Source organism: Orycteropus afer, unplaced genomic scaffold (assembly GCF_000298275.1).
Source record: "Orycteropus afer afer isolate SDZICR_OR568_19922 unplaced genomic scaffold, OryAfe1.0 scaffold00025, whole genome shotgun sequence".
In the NCBI taxonomy this organism is placed as follows: domain Eukaryota; kingdom Metazoa; phylum Chordata; class Mammalia; order Tubulidentata; family Orycteropodidae; genus Orycteropus; species Orycteropus afer.
The window spans coordinates 4,754,006-4,764,654 of record NW_006921612.1 but is presented as its reverse complement, the minus strand read 5'-3'; the positions used below and the strand labels follow the sequence as shown (position 1 = coordinate 4,764,654).

The following is a 10,649-nucleotide window of genomic DNA, read 5'->3' as shown; positions in this document are numbered from 1 at the left end:
CAGTGGGGAGAATGAAATGAACGGGAATCCTGCTTCTCTCTCCTTCCTTCTCTTTTCCTTAAAAGTAGTCAGAACCATCCTAAGGATGGAGGACCTTTGTAAGTCTCTCTTCCACTTAGTGAAGACCTGTGGGCTTCCCAAATGGAGATAAGCACATGGCAGTTAGGTAAATAGGTGTCCTTGAGCTATAGAATCTGAACTGGAAGGTCACAGAGGCAAAGAATGAGAAGTGACAGATCTGATTAATTTCTGAGGGAAGGTTGTGGTAAAGTAGAGCTGTTTTACACATCTCCTCACATTTCTGTTTGTGTATCTTTGTGTTAGTTCTGGATAAAAGAAGACTGGAAGCATGTCAGAGTTCTGGCTAATTTCTGCCCCTGGAGATAAGGAAAATTTACAAGCTATGGAGAGGATGAATACTGTAACTTCCAAGTCCAACCTGTCTTATAATACCAAATTTGCTATTCCTGATTTCAAGGTAAAACTCATGGGAAGAAGAAGAAGGAGGTGATGGGTGAGAGTGGGTGTTCTCTGGGAAACCAAGGAGAAAATATAAGGGCAAAGGCAGAAACACTGAGGAGCAGCCTTGGGGTTGAGGCTGAATATGGGGAGTTGATGGTTTGGATGAGACTTCATAACATAGCTCAAACTTAATTGTGGTACCAGTGGACTTGGAGCCACAGTAAAGAATAACAGGGGGAGAGGATTGTGGGTTTGTTCTTGTTAGGTGCCATCAGGGTCTAAATCTTCAAAAAGTGATAAGAGCATTTTATATACTGGCATCTTCATGTGTTGTACTCAGGCTGCTCCTATTTTGTCTTCAACATCTAAGAAGACCAACAGTATGGTTAAGATGTGCAGACTTGGAGGGCTTCAACCTTGAGTGTCCTCTTGATCAGGAGGCAAGGGAGGAAACCCAAGATCCTTCTGGGTTTGCAGAGGGGAAAGGAGGGGATTTAGTAATAACTCAGTGGATGGCAGAAAGAGGTTTGAGTAATTCTGGAGAGTCTCAGGGCTCTTGTAGTGGAGTACAAAGTTAAAATAAAACTAATCTTAAAGAGGAGCAAAATATGTACAAGTGGTAAGACTGGATTCTGAATCCATATCTTGCTGACTTTAAAGCCTACTGCTATCCAGGGGCAGATGTAATGAAGGTTAGTAAATTCAGCATCTTATTATTTACTCTTTGTGAGAGACTATGCTAGATGCTGGCAGATACAAAGATTAAAAAAAAAAAAAAAAGAAAAAGAAAGACCTACCCCTGTCAAAAGTTGCTTAAAATCTAGTCAAGTTGCTTGAAAACAAGAATCTTTATTTATTAGAAACATCCAGGCCTTGTAATTTCCTAATATTTAATGTCTGGATGGTGGTTGGTCACCTTTTGATTCTCTGAATAGACTTTTAGATAGGATTTTTGACATTGTAATTATTTCCACATCAAGAAACAGATCATTGTAAGTAATTTGAAAAGAAAAGAACCTTGATAATGATGAAATGGAAGGAAAAACTGTCCCCCACCCCCTTTGACAAGATCACTGTCAATACAGCAAAGAAGACCAGAGGAAGGATTTGGTGGGAGAATGTTGGAGAAGAAAGGCTTTTAGAAATGATAACTTCTTAAACTTTTTCTAGTGTGTATCTTCCCCAGCTATGAGGATTAATCATATGAATAGCTGACCACCGTTCAAAGAGGAAAAAGAGCAAAGGTCAGACCACCTTCCTAGGGCAAACACATGACAGTTTCTTCTGTTGGCCAAAGAAAACTCCAAAGTCTACCAAGTTTTTCCCAGTTTCTAGTCTGGCCATTCACCAAGAACAACTAATTCAAGATGGAAGTTACAGAATTCTCTGAACTATTGTTGAAATGGCAAACCACATTTAACCTACCATAAAGTGTGTGTGCTTAAAAGTTCTTTATGATCTTTCTAGGTGGGGACCTTAGATTCCCTTGTTGGTCTCTCTGATGAGTTGGGAAAACTCGATATCTTTGCTGAAAGGTAAAATATTTCTTATTTACTCCATACAAGTGCAAATTTGACATTGTTGTCAGAGGACACAGTGTTCTTGCTTTGGCTGAATACATACTTGTCTGAACTGGGTCCTCAAAGTCAGTGAAAGAGTCCAGGTAGGTCCTCCTGAGGGTGCCAGATGAATAGGAGCGTTGATGAGTAGGGGGAGTTTTGTTTGCTGGAGACAGCAGTTTTAGGGACCTGCCTTCAAAATGAAGAGGGCCATGATATAAGGTACTGAAAACTTTAAAAAATAACTGATATAGTTCCCCTACACAAAAAAAACTTCTAAAGTTTTTCTTTTTTAGTGATATATGCACATAGTGTAAAAAGTTCAAACCATACGAAAGCTGTGCAATGAAAGTTAAGTTTTCCTCTCACCACTTTTTATTTCCTCTTCCCTTGTTCTCTAATTCCCCTTCTTTGAGACAGTGCTATTATCAGTTTTTAGGTGAGCCTTAGCCTATACAAAAAAGAAACAAACAAACAACAACTAAACCCATTGCCACTGAGTTGATTCCAACTTATTGTGACCCCATGTGTGACAGAGTAAACTACAAATATAAGACTATATTCTTGAAAATGCTCTTATATGAATGGTAGTATACTGTCTGCACCTTGTTTTTGTCATTTAATAATATATCTTAGAGATGTTTTCATGTCAGTCCATAACTGTACATCCATTTCACTGGCTGCATTACTGTGGATCCCATAATTTATTTGAATTTTTCTGTTGATGGATAGTTAAGTTGTTCTAGTCTTTTGCTAGCAGGTCTGCTGGTATAATGGTTAAGGCATCTGGCTGCTAATCAAAAGGTCAGTGGTTCAAACCCACCAGCCACTCCATGGAAGAAAGATGAGGCAGTCTTCTTCCATATAGTTTTATGCCCTTGGAAACCCAGTGGGGGTCACTATGAGTCAGAATTGACTCGATGGCAGCTAGTTTGGGTTTTTGGAGTCTTCTGCTATTACCAACAGTGTTATTGCTGTTGTTGTTGTTAGTTGCCATCAGACAATTCTGACCCATGGTGACCTCGTGTGTTGCAATGATTCTTTTTTGTATTTCTTTGTGAATAAGTGGGAGTGGAGTAGTTGAAAATGAGATTGCTGGTCAGGGACTCTAGATTTCCTGGAATCACGAAGGTTGGATGAACTCCTGAAATTGTTGCCCTGAGATAATCTTTAAACCTTAAACCAAAACATCCCCTGAAGTCTTAAAACCAAATACAATTTAGCTTACTAGTAAAAAAAAAATGTGTGCCTTGAACATTATGCTCTTAAGAACTATCTATGTAGGGCTAAATTGACAACAGCAGCCCCAAAGATTAGATAGGAACCTTTGTTGTTGTTGTTATATGCCATGAGTCGGACTCAAGTCATAGCAACCCCTTCTTGGGTTTCCAAGGTGGTATGAGGTGGTATCACTATGGAAGTAGATTGCCCAACATTCCTTCTGAGGTTTGAACCACCAGCCTTCTGGTTAGCAGTCAAGTGCCTTAGGCACTATGTTACCAGAGCTCCTGATAGGAACCTTGTTGTTGTTGTTGTTATGTGCTGTCGAGTCAAACCCGACTCATAGCGACCCCTCCTTGGGTTTCCGAGGCAGTATCACTACGGAAGTAGGATTGCCCAACCTTCCTTCCGAGGAGTGGCTGGCGGGTTTGAACCGCCAGCCGTCTGGTTAGCAGGCAAGTGTCTTAGCCACTATGCTACCAGAGCTCCCGATAGGAACCTTAGGGGACAATTAATTTGTTTAATGAAGCAGGAACAACTTAGAAAAGGAGGGTGCAAATGATACACAACTCGAAGAGTGTAATTAGTGTCAGTAATGGTACATGTAGAAACTGTTATATTGATGTATGTTTTGCTGCGTATATTTTCAACAATGACAACAAAATAAATAAAATTAAAAAATAAAAGTGAAGTTGCTGGGCCAAAGGATATATACATTTAAAATTTTACTGTTATGCACAAATTACTCCTCAAAGAACTTGTTCTCTTTTACACTACAACCAAAAATATATGAGGGTTTTTAAGAGTCTTAAAATCACATGTACTTTTTAAAAAGTTATTACCAATCTGGTAATAATCATCAGAAAGCATTTTTATGTCTTAGAAATGCGTGAAAAAGAAAGTATAAAGAATTATACCATCCAGAGATCACCACTGTTGCAATTTTGGTGTATGTCCATCCTTTTCTGAACATAAGTAGTGCCCTAAGGCATTTGACTGCTAACCAGAAGGCTGGCGGTTCAAACCCACCAGCCACTCCTCAGAAGGAAGATTGGGCAATCTGCTTCCATAGTGATACTGCCTCAGAAACCCAAGGAGCAGTCACTATGAGTCACATCTGACTCCACAGCAGTGCTTTGCATTGCATTATATTAGTAAAAAATAAAAAGTAAAAATAAGGAGCTCTGATGGTGCAGTGCCTAAGGCATTTGACTGCTAAGCAGAAGGTTGGTGGGTCAAACCCACCAGCCACAGCAGAATGAAGACTGGGCAGTCTACTTCTGTAAAGATTTATAGCCTCAGAAACCCAATGGGGGTCGCTATGAGTGGGCAGTGGGTTTGGTTTTTTGGTTTTTATATTAGTAAAAATGAGATCATGTTATTCGTTTTGTTTTGTAACTTGCTTTTCCTTTCATGTTTTGAACATTTAATCTCACCGTTAACTCCTTTACTGCAGTATTGTACCATATGGGTTAGCCACAGTTTATCTGTGGGGTAGTTTTTAAATAATCATCCCTTGTTTTGGTGTAGACGAAAATCTGTTGTTTGCCAAATGTTTTCACTTGATTTAAAAAAAAAAAAATAGACATATGGTAGAAGAGGACACGGTCAGATATTACCTCCTGAACTGCACTACCCTGATGTAGACCCAGGGGTTCTAACTGCTTGATCCTGCTGACTCCTTAACTCAGAAACTCACTGTCATTGATTCAGATCTGACTAATAGTGACCCCTCCTTGGGTTCCGAGGTGGTATCACTATGGAAGTAGATTGCCCAATCTTCCTTCCAAGGAGTGGCTGGTGGATTTGAACCACCAGCCTTCTGTTTAGAAGTCAAATGCCGTAGGCACTATGCCAGAGGATTTCAAATTTTCAAGGCCTGTGGACACACTCCCCCTCCCCTTTTTTATTTTCATTAGAATATGGCTGTTACTGCCTTTTCTAAATAAATGTTTATGGAAACTATAAAATAGGAGCTCTGGTGAATATGATCTGAGGATTTATAATCTGTAGATTGGTGTTATAGGTTAGAAATCAGGTTTTTTGTTTTTCAATAGTTGTTTACTTATCAATTGTCTAAATATGTTAATAACATTAAAGCACTTGACTGCTAACCAGAAGGCTGGCGGTTCAAACCCACCAGCCACTCCTCGGAAGGAAGGTTGGGCAATCTTACTTCCGTAGTGATACTGCCTCGGAAAACCAAGGAGGGGGCCGACTTGACGGCACATAACAACAACAATAACATATGTGGAAAGGGGGAAGGCAGTCCTTTTGAAGTTCACATTCTTTGAGAAAGAAATCTAACCTCTGTTTTTCAAATCTGTGAAATGGGACAATACGACCCTCTCTTTGCTTTCATTTGCACATCAGTTTGTTGTAGTGTGTTGGCTAGTGTGTTGCTATGGTGCTGAAAGCTATGCCACCAGTATTTCAAATATCAGCATTGTCACCCATTGTGGACACGTGTCAGCAGAACTTCCAGACTAAAACAGACTAGGAAGAAAGTCTTGGCAGTCTACTTTCAAAAACCAACCACTGAAAACCCTATGGATCTGATATAGTGCTGGAAGATAGACCACCTAGGTTGGAAGGTACTCAAAATACACAGTGACCTCAACAATGGACCAATAATTGTGGAGATGCACAGACTGAATAGAATTTTGTTTTGGTATACATGGGGTCACCGTGAGTCAGAGCTAACTTAATGGAAACTAACAATTCTGCTTTTAGGAGAGAATGAAAAGAAGTAAAATAATGTTAAACTAAGTATTATCAAATCTAGGACATAGCCTGTAAGAAATTAACATCTAAGGGAAGATGTCAGCATGTTCTGCAGTTTAGAGTGGAGTTGTAGGTAGGCTTGACCCCCAAAATGTCTGCTCCTTTCCTAAGCTGCTTAGCGCCATGGGTGGGCGGGTCTGACAAATACTATCTAGGCTAGCCCATTGCCCTGAGCTGGTAACTGTCTTTGAGTTTTCTTGGGCAGTGCTGACAAACTGCAGCATGAGATTGTTCAGTCAGGTGCAGTAATGTTAATTTAAGAATGAATTGTTCTGATGCCTCCTGCCTAAAGACAGCTATTTAACCTTTTATTTTTCTAGACTGTCTTTGCTATCAATTGTTGTCTGCCCTAGGTTAAGTCCTCTAACCTCTTTCTTATTCACCAAAACCCCTCTAGCTCTATAATTCTGTGTTTCTGGATTATTGCTTCCACTTTGGTTTGTTTGTTTGAGTTCAGTACTTATTTGCCTTCCAAGTTGCTTGTGATGGTACTGTAGCATATGTTTAAGAAATGATATGCAAATGTGTGAGCAAGCAAGATGATGGCAATAATTATGAAACAGACAGGGCCTATGTGAATTAAAGTATTTAAAAAAATACAGAGACTGGGTGAAAAATCACTGTGCATTGGTTTATTATTATTTTATTTTTGTGGGTATATTTTCTCAAGGCCTTTCCTATCTATCATGTGCAAACAAAAAATGCTGTGGCCTAAGCCTCCCAAAATTCCTATTACTAGCATTTACGTAGTCCAGGGATCAATGTGACCCTGTTTTGAGAGTTAATACTGGAGCTTGAGATAAAATGGTGGAATATACAAATGAAACATGGAGACCCTCTTCAGTTCTTTGAAAAGTTCTGTGTGATTCTTTGAAAAGTACTCAAGTGTTATTGGATAAATAAAGGCTGGCTGGGTGTGTGACCCAAGCAGCATAAACCTGTCAGCACTGCTTCTGGCCAGAACAGAAAAGGGACAAGCGTTTTCAAGGTGTATTGTTTCCATATCCTTTTATTATTTATTTACTCAAGGCACTGGAGTGTTTTTCCATGTAGCTGGAAGGCGGCTTCTGCTTACTGGGGCTTTCTCTTTATTTTTGATTTATTCTCCATGCTGCCTTTATTTACTCCTTATTTACATCGTAATTCATGAACACTTGAGAAACCAAACAATTTTATTTTAAATAAAGCCTCTCTCACCTTTAAAAAAAAATTTGAGACCTTCACTGTAACTTAGCTTGATTTGCTGGGCTGGTTGAATACTGTATTTCACAGGTGCTTGGGCATTCAGAACTGACATACATATGTATATATATATTTACATATTCAGAAAATAAACCCACAAAGAAAAATAAGCAATAAGCAGCTCTGGTGACATAGTGCTTTAGGCAGTTGACTGCTAGCCAGAAAGTTGGTGGTTCAAACCCACCAGTCTCTGTGAGGAAGGAAGAGTGGGCCATCTACTTCCATAAGGATTTATTGCCTCAGGAGCCCAAAGGAGGGTCTCTGTGAGTTAGAATTGACTTGATGATAATGAGTTTGTTTTTTTTTTTTTTTTTGGTGGGCATTCAGCTATACCTAGTGGGTTTCTGTGGTACATTTTTGATTGTCAGTAGCCCCTGAGTGCGTTATCTGTTTTGTAGAATAGGTTTTTCCTTCCCCACATGGTTTTATGAAGTTGACTGAGAGTTGGCTAATCAAAGATGGCATATTTGAATGTGGCTGTCTGTTGAGAGACATGAGGGAATTGGCTCTCCTAAGAGCATTTTAACAAGAAATACAATTTAAAAAAATTATCCAAGAGCAAGAATATCAGGTTGAGATTATGTGCATGACACTTCCTTCACTGAACAACTGTCAGTTGAATGTAGTGTACTGTGCTAGATTCTTCAAAGCTGTTTGGTGGTCCTACTATATGCCTTTGTGAGCCTGCTGCTCTCTCACTTTCTGTAATAACTATTTCAAGCCTTCTCCACCTTGCATCCTCCCATTCACCCCATTAACACCTTACTTAGCTTGCACAGCTCCCCTAGACTCTTCCCAGACTTCCTCCCACCCCACTCCCTTCAGATCTTTCTATTTACCCTCTCACAGTACAGACATCACCTCTCTTTAGCAGCTACCACAGGTGACTTTTACATTTGCTTATGGACTTACTCTATTGATACTTGTTTTCCCAGCTAGACTGTAAGCTCCACAAGGCCAGTCATTTGCCTGCAGTGACTCCTAGCACCTATAACATGATAGACCCTAAATGACTCCATGAAATGAATGAATGGAAGGAAGCATTAAAGAATATTAGAGGTGAACAAGCCCTTAGAGATCTAATCTCACCTCTTTATGTTATGAGAGAGTAGGCCCAGAGAGAAGCATCTAGAAAAAACTGGGTGGGCATTGGGTGGGTAGAGAGATGGAAAGACCCACTTGCCCATCAGTGTCTGTCTGGCTACCTGGCCATCCATCCCTGCCTCTGACTGGATCTCATTTCCTTCAACAGGGTTTGGTGACTGGCCTTTACATGATGCTTCAAGTTTGGGCGGGGGGTGGGGGAATGTCATTGGCAGAACCAGAAAATAGTTTTTTTTTTCTCTTTTCCCTCATAATCTCCCAGTCTCATCATCTCTCATTGTTTTTCCTTATGATAATACTTAATAATATGTTTTAAAACAATAACATTTTAAAAATCAAACAGAATAAAAAGGTAGAAAAAAATTCTTCATTAACTCCAGTCCTTATCCTCATAGGTAACTATTAGGATTTTCTGTTTCCTTCCATGGTAAAAACAAAACACAAAAAATACAAATGTGTACTTTTCTTAATCCAGTCCAGATATTTACAAATCCTGAAGACCTTATTTTGAGATACTAAGCACAAACAGATCTTTTGTTTGATATCTCCCAAGCACCTAAGACAGATCCTGGCACATGGTTGGTACAAAGAGCCAATTGATAATTACTTTGAGATTATACTGAAATTAGGGAGAAGGAACGACCTTAGACTACACTGGATGGCATGTTGTTGTTGTTGTTGTTATGTGCCGTTGAGTCGGCCCTGACTACCCTGGATGGCATAGTAAGGTCTTAACTAGTAGCTGAAAGGTTGGTGGTTTGAACCCACCCAGAGGTGCCTTGGAAGAAAGGCCTGATGATCTGCTTCTGAAAGGTCACAGCCTGGAAAACCCCTTGGAACATATTTCTATTCTGCAACACATGGAGTCACCATGGGTTGGAATTGTGACTGCATAGCAACTGAAAAAAAAAAAAAGTCCTTATAATTTTTAGTGTTTCTTTCCATGGTTCATTTTTTCACTGACTCAATTCTTTTTCTTTTTTCCTTTCATAGAGCTCTGACATTTTATTCAATAAAGGTCCTGCACAGTATGTTACTGAAATTTTTCTTAAGTCTATTTTGTTGCCATTATAAATGAGATCTTTTCTATACTACATTTTTTATATGTTTGCTGTTTGTAAATAGGGAAGCTACTGTTCATGTATTAATTCTGTGACCCACTACATTTCCTTATTTTTTTCTGATGGTCTGTCACTTGATTTTCCAGACATGTGATCATAGTATTTGCAAACAATTTCTTCTCTGTTGCTTCCATTTCTTTTTATTGTGTAATTGCATAGGCTAATATTAAAGAGAAATGTTCGTTAGTCATGGTAGTGGCTATCTTAGTGTTGTTTCTGACTTTAATTTGAGTATTTCTAGTGTCTCACCACTAAATATCATTTTGACAATTTTGAAAGATATATCCATGTAATTATGCTAAGGAAGCACCTATCTTTTTCTGTTTTACTTAGAGTTTTATCTGGAATGAGTACTTATTTTATTAAAATTCCTTATATGCGTGTAATGTTGTTGTTGTTGTTGTTATGTGCCGTCGAGTCGGACCGACTCATAGCGACCCCTCCTTGGATTTCTGAGGCAGTATCACTATGGAAGTAGATTGCCCCATCTTCTTTCCGAGGAGTGGCTGGTGGGTTTGAACCGCCAGCTTTCTGGTTAGCAGTCAAGTGCCTTAGGCACTATGCTACCAGAGCTCCCATGCATGTAATAGGATGGTCTTATTTTTATTTTCCATTGAAAATGTGTAATGTGGTATATTCGTTAATAGAGGTCATAAGTATAGAGTATAGACCTCTATACTTATGTATAGAGTACTCATTGTATCACAATCAGAATGTTAAAGTCTATTTGCTAATTATTTAAGATTTTCTCTCAGTATTTGTAAGATAAAAATACTAACATAATTAACTAACATAATGATGCTTAACAGTTATTGAGTGCTTACTCTGTGATAGGCATAGAGACAGACAGTAAGTGATGAAGTTAAGATCAGAGATCAGGGAGTCTAGCTCCTGAATCTTCATAGTTAACCACAATATTAAGATTGATCTTTGGCTTTCTATTTTTGTGCTATCAGTTCCACTGTGAGAATGGTGATGGTGCTGTAAAATGAATTTAGAAGCTTTTCTTCTTTCTCCATCCTCTGTGCTCTGTCCAATATGATATTCATTATCCACGTGGAGCTATTGAGCATTTGCAGTGTGGCTAGTCTGAATTAAGATATGATGTAAGTATAAGATGTACACTGCATTTCAAAAACTTCATCCAAAAATGAGT

At 39.0% G+C, this 10,649-nt stretch overlaps 1 protein-coding gene across 1 annotated transcript in view; it reads left to right on the top strand.

The window, feature by feature from the left end:
* The first annotated feature begins 349 nt into the window (after positions 1-349).
* The window catches only part of ATP6V1C2 (ATPase H+ transporting V1 subunit C2), an 83,284-nt gene continuing 72,984 nt past the window's right edge, over positions 350-10,649 (top strand). Inside the window, exons 1-2 of the mRNA XM_042783669.1 lie at positions 350-478; positions 1,930-1,997. Coding sequence (XP_042639603.1) covers positions 350-478; positions 1,930-1,997 — 197 coding nt within the window. The remainder of the gene's footprint in view (positions 479-1,929; positions 1,998-10,649) is intronic.